The sequence below is a fragment of the Camelus ferus genome, chromosome 29, assembly GCF_009834535.1.
Source record: "Camelus ferus isolate YT-003-E chromosome 29, BCGSAC_Cfer_1.0, whole genome shotgun sequence".
In the NCBI taxonomy this organism is placed as follows: Eukaryota; Metazoa; Chordata; class Mammalia; order Artiodactyla; family Camelidae; genus Camelus; species Camelus ferus.
In genome coordinates this window covers 10359095-10373789 of record NC_045724.1, presented here as the reverse complement: position 1 = coordinate 10373789, position 14695 = coordinate 10359095, and the positions used below count along the sequence as shown (strand labels likewise).

Below are 14695 nucleotides of genomic sequence, written 5' to 3'. Positions count from 1 at the left end.
TTCACTTCCTCTGGGACCTCTTTACCTTTTTCAACACAACTAGTTTCCTCATTTATGTTTACAAGTTTTCCTTCGCTAAGTTCTTGGCTTCATTTTCACGGACTCAAACAATGGCAGTGTCAACATACCCATTGTCAGTTATTCTGTAATTCTACTTATGTTCGATTTGAATTTCATTTCCAGCATTATCATTTTTTTTGTTTCTTCACTGCACATTCACCGCTTTTGGTCGGTTCTCTTTCAGTTGTCCATTTTTGCAAATTTCGTGTGGATTTATCACTGAGAGACAAGGAGGTGACACAACTTCTCACTTTGTTGTCAGTGTGTGAACTGAACGATATATGTCCAGTAATCAATCATGGACAAATTGAAAGACATGATGTGATTGGTCCCTGATCAAAATATACATCTATTATTTAAGTAATTATTTATTTATAGACTGAAGAGTTAGCAGTGAAGTTTGTATTTATATAATACTCACAGGTAATTTGAGTTACCATGCTAACTGAAATTTGAACCATGTTTTCAAAGGACTGGTGCTATTTAACTAAGCTATAATAACTGAAATTGGTGCATATCAGAATTGTCCTTGGTCTCCCTCTAGTTCTTTGGAACTAAAATGATTATATAAATACAGGGATTGGTAGTAGCGAGTCAATCTGATATCACTGAAGATTTAACACAGATTTTATTCTTGTAAGTCACCCCTGAGATTAAAACAAATCTCTATTTGACAAAGCATCTAGAATTAATTGCTTCTAAATTTACACTAATGAATCCCAGATTTACCTTTGATCTGTTGCCTCTAAACACTAAACCAGCTATCTCACCAAGATGCCTTGAGTTATTGTGGTATAATTATTATGCATACCAATATTTCCTATTGAATTTACAATAGCCCTTAATAACTAGTTACAATGTTGTTTTACCCAAATGTTCAGTGCAATGTGACAACAATGTAGTGAGTACCATCTGACTGTTACCTAGTGGTAGGGAGAGTAAAAGCCACAGAAATGCATGCTTACCACTGCTGTCCTTTAGAGACACACACTGAGCAGTTCTGTGTGTAAACTGTCTGAAACACAAAGTTCTTTGAGTACATGACCAACACAGAAATGTTGGAAAAAATACAAACGATGTATAGTACAGCACACTTAATATGGGCCCCAATGTACTCGAAAGACATTAATTTGGAATCTTTTTTTTTTTTTCTGTCTTGAAGTATAAGTGATTTACAGTATGTGTAACTTATTAGTTTCAGGTGTATAATAAAGTGATTTAATATTTTTACAGATTATATTCAATTTAAAGTTATTATAAAATATTGGCTATATTCCCTATGTTGTATATTACATCCTTGTATTTTTATTTTATACCCAGTAGTTTTTAACTCTTAACTCCTCTTCCTCATCTTGCCCCTGCTCCTTTTCCCACTGGTAACCACTAGCTTGTTGTCTGTCTCTATGAGTCTGTTTCTGTTTTGTTATATTTATTAATCTGTTTTGTTCTATTGTTTAGATTCCTCATATAAGTGAAAACATACAATGTTTGTCTTTTTCTGTCTGACTTATTTCACTAAGCATAATACTCTCCAGGTCCATCCATGTTGTTGCAAATGGCAAAATTACATCCTTTTTATGGCTGAGTAGTTACATATATATATATATATATATACACACACACACACACACACACAGAGCACATCTTCTTTATCCATTCATCTGTTAATGGACACTTAGGTTGCTTCTATACCTTGGCAACTGTAAATAATGCTGCTAGGAACATTGAGATGATATATCTTTTCAAATTAGTGTTTTTGTTTTCTTCAAATATATACCCAGGGCTGGAATTGCTAGATCATATAGTCGTTCTAGTTTTAATTTTTTGAGGAACCCCTACACTGAGACCATTCCTGCAAAGCAGATGTTACCATTTTCATTTATTTAATAGTCAAAAGCAGAGAAAGGCAAGTCCAATACCATACCAAAGAGTCTATAAAGTCATGTCTCTTAGAGATCAGTTATTCATAAACGTGGAAATAAAACACATTAACATTACATTAAACACTGTAGGCATCAACTGGCAAGAAAGTTTAACCATTCTGCTGAAGGTTGAAACCTTTACTTTTTAAATGTTAGTTTTCTAGTATTTTAAAAGCATGTTTGCTAACCCTAATCTTTTTAGAATCACATCATCACACTTTTTGTTTTTATTTTATCTCTTTCAACATAATATTTAAGAGATTCATTTTATAAAGGAAAACTTTGCTTGTGCTCATATGGAACAGTTTATATTTTACACAAAGCAAAACATTAAACACAAGCACACACAAAAAATTGAGTTCACGCATATTTTCTTGGTCTTTTACAGTAGGCTACTGCAGTATTAGATTCATCCTAAATATCTAGAAATAATTTTTTAAGCAAATTTGGTGATTCTTTTGTCAATTAAATTATATCTAAAAACGTCATTTCTAACTAATTGCTAATTCACACTTAAATATGTAAAGTTAATATATTAAAGAAAACCAGGCAAAAAGGGATCATTCTCATTTTTGTATAGAATATTTAAAAACTGGGAGAAAAAAAAATCTATAAAGTTTGTAATGCCTCCGACTGATCATCAGACATTTTCTATTTGTTCCAATAAATACATGGAATAATAATGAATATGATTGCTGGGGTATTTCAGGTTTTTCAGAATTATAGAATGACTCCTAAATTATTTTGTGATATGGTAAAATTTGCAATAGGAGGAAATGCTGTTATAGACAATACAGTATTCAAACTGTAACTGCTTTTTTTTTTAAATTACTCAATGCTCTTTGCGTTGGGGGAAAGGACAGCCAAGTATAATTGTTAGAAAATAATTCTGAAGTTACAAAGTCAGTATTTTTTCTGATGCTTTTAACTACAACATAGATTTCAAAGCCCTTGAAAAGTTACCTTAATTTTTTTATGTCATCTCATGTTTGAGTTAGTGAAACCTAAGCCAAATATGTTTTATTTGATGTGCTTTTATTGATTGCAAGTACTACAAAATTTGTTTTCTAAATTTGGGAGGAAAACTAGCTTTCTGTTAATTCTTTTCTTTTTTAAATTAATTAATTATTTTTTTAAATCAATTAATTTTTTAAATGGAGGTACTGGGCATTGAACCCAGGATCTCGTGCATGCTAAGCATGTGCTCTGCCACTGAGCTATACCCTTCCCCCTCTGTTAATTCTTTTTATTTTAACTTTTTTCTGCTGAGTTTGTAAGAGAATCAAATGTTCATCAATGCCAAAAGGAAAGGCTGAAGACACCTTCAAGTGACTACTGAGCGTTTTAAGCATGAATCTATTCTAGTTTAATGCGTTTTGGGGAGGTAAGGTGGGAAGGCATCTCCAACAGTATGTCAGTGACCATATAAAGTATTATAATCACTACTTTATACATGATCTCTTAAAAACTTACCCAAAATAAAGGAATGCATATTGATGTCATGCAAGATTTAATGCGACGGGCCCGGGTGACTGTCACCATCACACATACTGCTTTGATTCTTTTTTAGCAACTCCTGAAACCCCACTTCCTTCCCCACCTCAAGGCTCCGGACAAGAACCATACAAAATAGCTGCAAACCAAGCTTCGGTCATTTCACACCAGCCTCTCTCCAAACACAAGCAATTGTGAGAACACGTTTACTTCTGGACGGCGCTGCAGAAATGTGAAAAGGCATTGGCCTTGCGGTATCTCAGGATAGCACTTTTGGCAGACCCTTAGCCAAGGCTCCTTCATGGTGCTGTGTAAGGTGGAATCCCGTTTTCTTGTCTATGTGCTCACGCCGTTGTTGTTGCTGTTGTTTAAAACCTTTAGACGCAACCAATGTATATCTGAGTTTCTGTATGTTCATATAGTATATTTTTTCCAACTTCCCTTGTACTGTGCCTGAACCAGTGGACTCTTATGTACTACTTTCATTTGTTGTCTTATTATTAATTTAAATCTGTAAATAATTGCTTTATGGTGATGTGATGTGGAACTAAGCATTCTTTTTTTGACCGAGAACAGTAGATCAGAAATCCCAGATTCATATTAAATGAACCAACTTTTTAAATAAATTTTAAACCTTGCAAACTTGAAAAACAAAGCAGTTGCTGTAGAATACAGTGTGTTTCTTTGAATAATCACTTAAGGATATCCTGTGGCTAAGAAGCATCTTTTTGGTCGACAGTTAAATATTGCCTATATTAAGTTTAGAAAATTATAAATAAGCATTCCAAAGATGCCTGGGTATTCCTTGAAATCTGCCGGTATTTGAAGATGTATGTTAAGATAAAACATGTTAGTTTTAACAGACAGGATACAAGCCAAACTGTAAAAAAGAAACTCTTAAAAAGAGTGGCACAACCAAAACAGACATTGTTTCCCTCTCCTCAATCAGTCTAGAAGTCGTCATCCATTGATTAGAACTTAGCAGGTGCCCACATCTAGTTCCCAGGGAGGCCCGGAGGGTGGTCTTTGGCTAGAAAGCCCTTGTGCCAACTAAAACTGAACGTGTCTGGGCTTCGGATATTTGCGGACAAGTTAGCCATCTGTCACACGTGTTGCCTCATTTCTTTTATAAATAAAGAAAGCTTTAGCTTGGAGGGGTTAAGTCATGTAACCAAAGTTCATCAACCTAAAGAATAGGAGAGCCAAATTCAAGCCCAGGTCTGACTGACTTTGATGAGAATAAATCTTTGGTTGTAAAGCAAATGTGAGCCTCTTACTATGGTTTCTAAATATATGCAGTTGAGCAATGATTGAATATCACCCATTGTGTTACCTGTAACACAGGTTTCCATGTAAGTAATGAATGTAAATTTGTTGCAGAATAAGAAACTACTTCTGTACTTTCAATGAGTCTTCTCTCTGGGAAGTACAAAACATACTCTTAAACAGATTACAGAAAATAAAATATATACCAGGTAGGTTATGATGAAAGCAAAAATAAATTTAAATCATGGACTTAGCACGTTTTCAAAAATCCAGTGGGCTGAGGAGTATAGTTCATTGGAGACAGAAAAAATGATATTATCTAAAGCCGGAGCTTATTTTAAAACAGTTAATGATGGGCTGCTTCGAGAAACAGTGATATCTCTCTCTCTTCTCTCTCTCTCTCTCACACACACACACACATACACACACAAGTTATTTGCTGAAGCAGGGAAAAACTTATAGTAATTATTGTATAGGAAGGGTTTTCCAAGCTGCAAGAGACTGAATTAAATGATTTTAATAGAACCTTTCAAAATATCTAAGATTATAATTTCATAGTCCCTGCTTACCCTACAAATAAAAAGCTTCTGTTAATGTTGAACTAACTTAATAACTCTTAAAATGAAAAAATGATTACTTAGAAGCTATCATTGATTTAACAGAATCAAAATTCCTTTAAGAGCTGGTACCTGGAAACTGTAAAATATATCTTTGAGAGAGAGTTAGGACAGAAAAAAAAATGTAACTCATTTTTTTTTGAAAATTTAAACTAGAGTCTCTATTTCATGAATAAAAGTGCTTTTGATTTTTATAAATGGACATATCTTTTGTAGTTTTTGGTTTAATTTTTTGTGTGGTTTTCTTAGAAGATATTAAAAAAACCTTTAAAATATAAAACAGAATTCATTTTTAGTGAACCCTCTAACTTGTCTGCATTTATTTACTTTGCAGCAATGTTTTAGAAATTATTGCTAACGAATTTGTCTTATGTATGGTCAGGGAATGTGTAATATAATATTTTTGTATACTTAACTGCCAAAAATGCTGGACAAAGGGGAACTGAAGTTTTCAGCATATTTTCAAACCATTGATAAGGAAAGTTGTTGCTTTTATATAGCACAAAACTGTTTTCAGGTAATAAGAAAGAATAATTTATTGTGAAATAATGATTCATTTTATAAATGTAAAATTATTTTTATAAATTTCATTGTTGAAAATCAAAAATGACTAGATTTTTTAAAATGTTAAATTATAGTGAGATTAAACTATTTCTAAGTGATATCATGTTGTTTCACTGAACTTTCTAAATAAAAATTGAGGAAAAAAACTGAAGTGTGGTGCTTTGTTATTGTTCAAAAATGATTTCATAATTTTAGAGATACTGATGATATCTTTTATGTGGTCATTTAATTAAGTTTACATAGAGTTTGCAAATACTTGTCTTTAGAGGCTAGAGCAAAATTAATTGGCATGTCTTCAAATAATCATATAGTTGGACAATGATTGAAGGGAGAATCCTCACATTTGCACTTTAATTATGTAGTTTTGCTTGAAAGTTTTGTCACAATGATTAAAATAGCTGACCTAGGCTGGCTTACGCACTGCACACATATATTTAGCATGTAAATTTTTAACCTAAGTGTTTTCATTGCTGTTATCCTTCGTTCATATTTAAAGCTTCTTTGTAACATTTCTTATATTATGAATACCAGTGATTTTGTTTTTATAGAATTCTACGAGGTTGTATTTTATTTTTACTCTTATCCGGGTAATATGTGCACATCATTTAAAAACACAAATTGTACTTAAAGTGTAGAGTAAAACCCTGCCATCCTCCACCCGTCACGCCCCTGCTCTCCGTGCTCTGCTCCTCAGTAACTGTATTCAATTTTTGCAGCTGTTTTAGCTGGTATTTTTCACCAAGTTTTGAAAGCATATGTTTATATCATATTTTGTAATTTTTTTTCAGTTTTAGGCATCTGTATACAAACCACATTCTTCCAGCTTCCTAATGAATCAATATTTTTACTTAGTAGTTACTATTTAAATAATTTTTGTAACCATTATTTTGAAAAAAGAAACAGGCAATTTTTATAACTCTGTGGAGACTAGAGGAAATATACCCTAATTTTATAGAGAAAGCGAGAAGAGAAAGAAGAGTACGAGCTCTGGTTCACAGAAGGAATGTGACTGAGAATCAAGAAAACATATCAAACGCAAGAATAATAAAGTTTGTTGTCCTTGAGTGGCATCCATTTCAATTTGGTTGTTTGAGATGATACTTTTACCTAATGGCCCTTCCTTCCCTCCACTGAATTGCCCAGAGAAAGGCTTCTTAAAAATAAGACAGATCTACACAGGTACTGAAACTTCAGTTTTTTTTTCCTCCAAAATATGTGTCAGATGACATCAGAGTAAAGGAAATGCAGACAAGTCTGTGATTAATCACAGGCATAATGGTACTTCTGGGAAAGTAATGTGAAATTCCGCAACAGAGACTTCAAAATCTCCAATGCTGTAATGCTAGAAGCCATGACCACGGGAGGAGCAAGAGGCAGGCAGTCGGTGGAGGTCAAATCCAAGAGCAGAAAGGGCTACAGCAGTGACCCAGGGTGGAGGGCCTGTATGGAGGGTCGTCGTTTTCCCTTGAGGCAGACAGGCTGGTCAAGGAAGGAGGGCCAGGGCCACAGCAGTTTCCAAAGGAGGAGTGGCATTTAGTTACAGAAGGGAGAGAAAGATCCTAACTTCGATACTGTAACAATCATGTGACAAAAAGACCCAATTCAAGAGTGAACTTCCCTCCGGCGCTGTGTCCGCCTGCAGAGATGCATCCTTCCTGGCCAACTGGAGAACTGCCAACATGCAGAAAAGATATTTAACCAATAAAAGATACCTTGGTAGTTCTAGAGTGAAAGTAAAGTTAAGGGGAATTTTAATATAAGCATATTTAGTACTTGACAAGTATTTATTTTGTACATACTGTGTTCAAGGAATGTACTAACTAGACTTGGTCAGAAATACAAATGAATGAAATATATTTTTGTTCTTAAGGGGTTTGAAATTGAGTGAGAAAGACTGACAAGTGATTAATATTTATGACAGAGAATGCAGTCAGTGGAAGTGTGCAAATGTATCGTAGAGATTAAGAGTTCAGGCTTAGCCGAAATGCACGTGTGGGCTCTGTAACAACAAACAAACGCACAAAAAAGTGTGTCAATTACAAAACTAACATTAGAGAAGCTATTGTAAAGGTGAATTCAGAAAGTTTATTAAAAGTGCTTATCATGAAATCTGGGGCTTAGTAAACACTAAAAAAAATTAACAATTGCTATTTAAGGTACAAACAATGAAGCCTGAGAACTGAGATTTTAAAAAATCAGTGGTTTTTAGCATGATTATTGGAAGGTTCAGTTTAAAATTATGATCTAGTCAAAGTATTAGATATTTGTCTTAAGTATATTTTCACATTGACATATCCCTTCCCTTAGTTTCTTAAAACATATTTTGGAGAAATTTATCTTTAAAATATCATTTTGAAAAACAATGAGGTTATTTTTCAGGCTATTTATGATAAATCATCTTAATAATTCTATTAAGAGCTTAAGTGATTAATCTACTTTTTTTAACCAGTTAAATGAACACTCAGGTTATGTGCTTCCTTTAAAAAGTGATCCACATAGTCTTGTATTATTCGTAACTTGACTACATACCAGAGATTTTAAACATATTGCATATTATTTCTTCTATAGGACACTCTAATATGGCCATGCTATTTTCATTTTCTGGTAAAGCATTGCAGTAGACAGTATATAAGCTACCCAAGGATCTACTGACCAACATTTTACCAACATAACTACAAACACTGTAATTATTGAACTATGAAGAAAGACAAATATCTGTATTTGTTGTAACCAAAATCCCTTTGAATTTATAAATAATAATTTTAAAATATTTACATACATAATATCTACTGTAATACATATTTTTGTTATTATATAAGAACTGCCTGGCTGGAAAAGGACTGGTCAATATGCAAAGAAGTGGTTAATTCCTATCCAGGAATTGATGGTGCACCTGAACTAGGTACCTAGAATGACCCCAAGGACATTGCCCAGGGGTCCAAGTTTTATGTGGCGATGCTTAAGATCTAGGCAGTCTGAGCGACAGGCTGTATTCTTGCTGCTCTGTGTACTGTAAATAATTACACAGATGCAATTGCAAGGGTGCTATAAATGAGAATCAGTCAAAGCTAATTCCTATAGGTTGAGAATTTTCTGTAATTACAGAAAGCTCAAAGTGCTAGTCATACATGGATTTTGAGAGCTGGCCAAGTATTCACAGCAATTCATTCTGGGGCCAGGACTGTCTCCTGACTCCCAGGTGAATTCAGATAAGATCAGATACAAAGAAAAGCCTTCCCTGGGAAACCATCTGAGAAACGACAAAACGATCTCTGCAACTTGTGTATTTTCACAGCTCAAAAATTAACGGAATTTTAGTAGCAATAAGAATAAAAAGGAAGACATTTACTTAAAAGTGTATTTTAATAAATGAAATTATAATTAATGCACATGAAAATATTTTGGTTTTTCCAAAAATATCTTTCGGAAGAAGTAGTCTTTTTTTTTTTCCTCTCTAAAATTTAGCACTGAAAGATGCTTTGGTAAATTGTAAAACTGGATTCAAATGTTAGGCTAGAATGAGAAAAGTGTCCTGTTGGAAATTTGGACGTGCGTGCCACAATTAACATAAATAGGCATAGCCCACCAAGCCCTATGTATTATTATATACACTCTGTCTCGCCAACATAACCATTTCCCATTCAATCCTCTTCACTCACTCTGCTGGACTTGCATCACCATCATCATTTATGTTAGTGTAATTTAGGGCTTTTGTCTATTCAGAATACTCTTCATACAGTTAACACGTTATTAACAGTTCATGTTTCAGCTCCTATGTCACCTGGCAGAGAAACTTTGTTCCCTGAGTTCTCTCTTCTCTTATCACAGTAACAAGTGCCTTTAAACATGTCTCTCAACTAATAATTGTTTATATATTTTGTTTGTTCATTTGCCTACTCTTTCTCCCGCCACCTACCCATCTGAATAAGAATCATGTTGAATTTATTTATCATGTACTCCTAGTAGAATAAAAAAGAATGTAGCTCACCCACAAGGGGAAAAAACTACAAAAAGAAGAAAAGTACAGAGAAGACCTAAAAAAAAAAAACAAACAAAAACAGAAAGCATTTTCATACTTCCAAGTTCAGTGTGTGTTTTTACTGAATGGCAGTGGGTATAAGTTGAAGTTAGGAAGCAATGAAATCACAATAGCTTGAAGCAACTCCAAACTCTAAACCACATCCAACTGGAAAAAAATTTTGTAGAGATATTACAATTTAAAAAAAAGGTATTTTCAATAGCATATTCTGAAATATAATTCCCGAAGTTATCAGCTAACAGAAGTTCTTTTGTAACTAATTAATAATTTGTTTAATATTATCCCTTTGTTTTTCCAAGACTATTTCTTAACTCTATAATTTTCCCTATTTTACTCTTATCCAGCTTTCACTTTCAGATCCGTCTCGTATTTTCATCATTGAATGAAATACAGAGTCATACACTCACTCCCTACAGACTGGTAAAGTACACTTTGGGTCTTTGGTAGCTCCGCTAAGATGTTTTCAAGCTTTTGATACCTGTGTACAAATCTCTTTATTTGTGCTTGAGACTAAACCTTTTATAACAGTAGTCTGATCAAGAGCGTTGTCAATGTTTGTTCTTATAATTCTTCATGCTGAAAGAATTTCCATTAGCATCTAATTCCCAAGAGGAAATTTCTATTCTGGAGAGTAAAACAAAAATATCGCAGAAAACTAACGCAGGAAGGGAAGTGACCAGAGATGGATGAGAGGTGCCCTCGGGTAGGAACTGGATACCCAGTCACGTAAACCAACTAGGAGACCTGGGTGCTCAGGGCAGCGACTCAGCCTTGTCATGGGCTTTACTGGAAACACCCACACCGATAAATCAAAACTATTCTTCTTTTATTAATCACATGCTAGCCTTAGTTTAATGTATAGTCATACTCATCTTAAGCAGTGAATTTACTATTTCAGAATAAACACAGGAGCACTAATTTGTTTTTAAATAATTTTCCAACAGTATTACTTGGTATTCAGTGGTGGCTAATTTGTCAGATTTGGACTTTGGGCTTGGGAGTTTCCCATCATGATACCTTTGGGTTACATAGTGTTCAGTTAAAGTTTTATTTATGACACTAAATATCTGAGATATCTGTAAGCCATATATATGATTGTATAAATAATTATATATTATTATATTTATATAACATAATAAATATAATTATATAAATTTTATTTATATAATTTTATAAATATAATTGTATATTATACACTCACTGTGATCATTTACACAATAACTATATAGATGGTATTCCAAACACTGAGGTGATATGTATGCATGACAAGTAAAATTAAAAAAAGAATTGAAGATAGGCGTTAGTTAAGGAGTAGAAGTGATCTTCAGATAGAAACAAGGATTTATCAAAACCAACTTTCTGAACATTTTCTTCCATAATCCCTGTTAAGCGTTTAGATCTCACTAATAAAATCCTGCAATATAGTTAATCTTTAAGCTTTGTACCAGTGTTCTTCGTAATTCTGTTACCTTGAGTCATATTAGGGAAAAGAAAGACAGAAAGCCCAAAATGCAAAAACACTTGCATATTATTCACAGCTTCAAAATCACTGTGTGATGAAATATTTTTTATTTTTGCGTATCAGAATTCTTTGCTACAACTTCATGAGATTCCTCCTCCCTGGGGTAATGTACGTGCCCTATTATTGGCCTGCTAACAGGCACTTCAACCAGCTTTTAATTTTATATCCTTCAAGCAAGAATTGATGAAAGTTAACAAGACTGCTGGCTTGAAACCACGCAAATGAATAAATGGAGTTTCATATTGTAATATAAATTTAAAAACTTAAAACTGCCTCAGTGTTTGCGGAAAATGAGGAACTATCAGAAAGAGAAACTGAACTATCAGAAAGCAATTATTTGGATCAGAGATTTGGATTTACATAAAAAAAGAGCATTGGAAAAGAACTAAAGGCAAAATAAAATGTTTCATTTCCTTATTTTTAACTGATCCAAAAGCAATAGATGTTTATAGCAATAGATGATTATAATACACACATGCGCGGAGTGACTGACAGCCATATCACAAGGAATGGGGGGGTAGGAGTTGGGAATACTCAAAGTTACTTGCATTACCTGTAGCACAGTATCACATGTGAAGCGAATTTAGATGATTTTGAAATATATATTGTAAACTCTGGAGTAATCTCTAAAATATGTTTTAAAAGAAGTATAAATGATATTGGAAAAAGCAATAAAACTGAATCATAAAATTGAATGATGACATCAGCATCATGGCAGCGTGAGATGCCCCCTTTGTCTCTCCCCTTCACTCTACAACCAATAAAACACCCACCACTCAGGAAGGTTCAGAGCTCTGCTCAACCTGCCAGAATGCTGTAGAGTCCCACACATCTGTACATCCCAAAGTCGGTGGACTGAATCACGTAGAGGAGGCAGAAATGAGGAAGAGCGGAGGTGGCAGCTGGGATCCTGGCCCCCTGGCTGCAAAGACTGAGCCTCCAGCCCCAGAGAACCTGGTGGAAGCAGGGCCGGTGATACATACGACTTTGGCCCCCTGGTTGCAGTGGTGTCCGCAGCCACAGGGAACTGGGCAGCAGCACAGTGCGGCTGTGACCCCATCCCTCCATCTGGGGAGGAACCTGCATCTTTGGCACCTTCACTTGCAGTGGCAGCTCATGCAAATCCAACAATCCCAGATGCAGCAGAAGCACCTGAGACCCTGCCTGCCCCATCTCCAAGGAAGCTGAGCCCACAACCCTGGTGACGCTGGACATGGCAGAGGTGCCCACAATCCCAGTGCCTCAGGTGGTGATGCCAGAAACAGCAGTGACACTGGCAGGAGCAAGGCATGAGTGAGTCTGTGGTATAATCTGCCACAACATGGTCACCGGGCAATACTGACTCTGACAGAGGCTCTGGAGGATAGAAATGGATTCTCAAGATAACCTGATAACAAAACTTGTACTATAGCACCACCTGCTGCAAAACAGAAGAAAGTAACTACTAACCTGTTGGATTGTTACAATCAAGTGAGACAAGCTTTACGTAAAGGTGTTCACTACTTCAAATGTGTCAGCAGTGGAACACCACATCAACCACCATGAAAAACCATGGTAACGGGGCATCAGAAAAGGAAAATAACAATCCTCCAGAAACCAATCTTAAAGTCACGGAGTATTGCGATCTAACTGATAGAGAATTCAAAATAGCTGTCATGAAGAAACTCGGTGAGCTACAGGGTAACTCAGAATGACAGTTCAACGAGCTTAGGAATAAAATCAGTAAACAGAAGGACTACTTTACTAAAAAGATTGAAACTCTAAAAGTGAACCAAACAGAAATTCTGAAGCTAAACAACTCAATCAATGAGATGAAGAATGCATTACAAAGTATTAAAAATAAAGCAGACCATATGAAAGAGAGAATTAGTGAGCATGAAGATGGGAATCTAGAAATGATACAGATGGAATAGAACAGAGAACCAAGATGGAAAAACAAACAAACAAAAAAGCCAAAATTCTATGAGAACTATCTGACTTCATTAGGAAACACAACATAAGGATAATGGGTATCCCAGAAGGAGAAGAGGAGAAGAAGAGGGTTTAATTAAAGAAATAATGGTTGAGACCTTCCCAAACCTGGGAAGGAAACCGGATATACAAGTTCATGAAGCTAAGAGAACACCTAATTACCTCAGTGCAAAAAGACCTTCAAGATATGTCATATTAAAACTGTCAGAAGTCAATGATGAAGAAAGATCTTAAAGGCAGTTGGGGAGGAAAAAAGGTGATAACCCACAAAGGAACCCCCATATGGCTATCAGCAGATTTCTCAGTAGAAACTGATCAGGCTGGGAGAGAGTGGAATAACATACTCAAAATTTGGAATGATAAAAACTGTCAGCCTAGAATGCTCTATCCAGCAAAGTTATTCTTCAGATATGAAGAAGAAATAAAGGCTTTCCCCAACAAACAAAAGTTGAGGGAGTTCGTCACCACTAGACCTTCCCTTGCAAAAATTGTTGCAAGGGGCTCTTCCACCTGAAACATAAAGGTGAAAGTACACAAGACTTTGAGTGGGGTGGTGAATAGACATCAAAATCAGAAGACTGCAACCCTGTATCAGAACAAGTTGCTCATTAAAGCAAGAAAGTTAAAGGGAAAAAGCTATAAAAAATAACTATACCCGCTTCAATTTGGTAACAAACTCACAACATAAAAAGGGATTTCTGCTTCATGTTGTGAGTAGTCAATGAGAATGGACTTACTCTCGCCTGTAAGGAAAAAAATAAAATAGAAAATTGGACAAAATAAATGAAACTACTGTTTTTAGACGTTGGAGATTCAAAAGTGCAGGACTGTGATCCCTTAGAAAGAAAAAAAAATGATGCCAAGTCCTACAATTTTCTTGGCTGTTTGCATGGAGGACCTTGTAGCCCATGTCCAGCCTTGTACACCACGATGTAGAGAGGAATCTGTAGCAGGCATTGTGGTCTCCCTGACTTGAGGAGACCAGGAGACAGAGATCAGAGTTGAGGGTGGCTGAGGATGCTAAAATTTGCTAATTAGTCTAGCCTATTTTCTCACACAGCTGAGAACAACAACAACAACAAAATCTTGATTTAATTTTTAGATGACCTCATTCATATTACGTGTTCAATGCGGAGCACTCAAATTATTCTAGCTGATCCAATATAAGCAAATAATATTTTAAAATGATCAACAATTTTACCAAACAATAAATAAAATAATTTAATGTAGAAAAACAAAA

At 35.0% G+C, this 14695-nt stretch overlaps 1 protein-coding gene across 3 annotated transcripts in view; it reads left to right on the top strand.

Moving 5' to 3' along the window:
* HNF4G (hepatocyte nuclear factor 4 gamma) overlaps positions 1-6055 on the top strand; it is a 106987-nt gene extending 100932 nt beyond the window's left edge. For all 3 annotated transcript variants that reach the window (XM_032469934.1, XM_032469935.1, XM_006185863.3), the window contains one exon: positions 3553-6055. In XM_032469934.1, coding sequence (XP_032325825.1) covers positions 3553-3674 — 122 coding nt within the window. In that variant the 3' untranslated portion in view covers positions 3675-6055. The remainder of the gene's footprint in view (positions 1-3552) is intronic.
* Positions 6056-14695: the final 8640 nt, after the last annotated feature.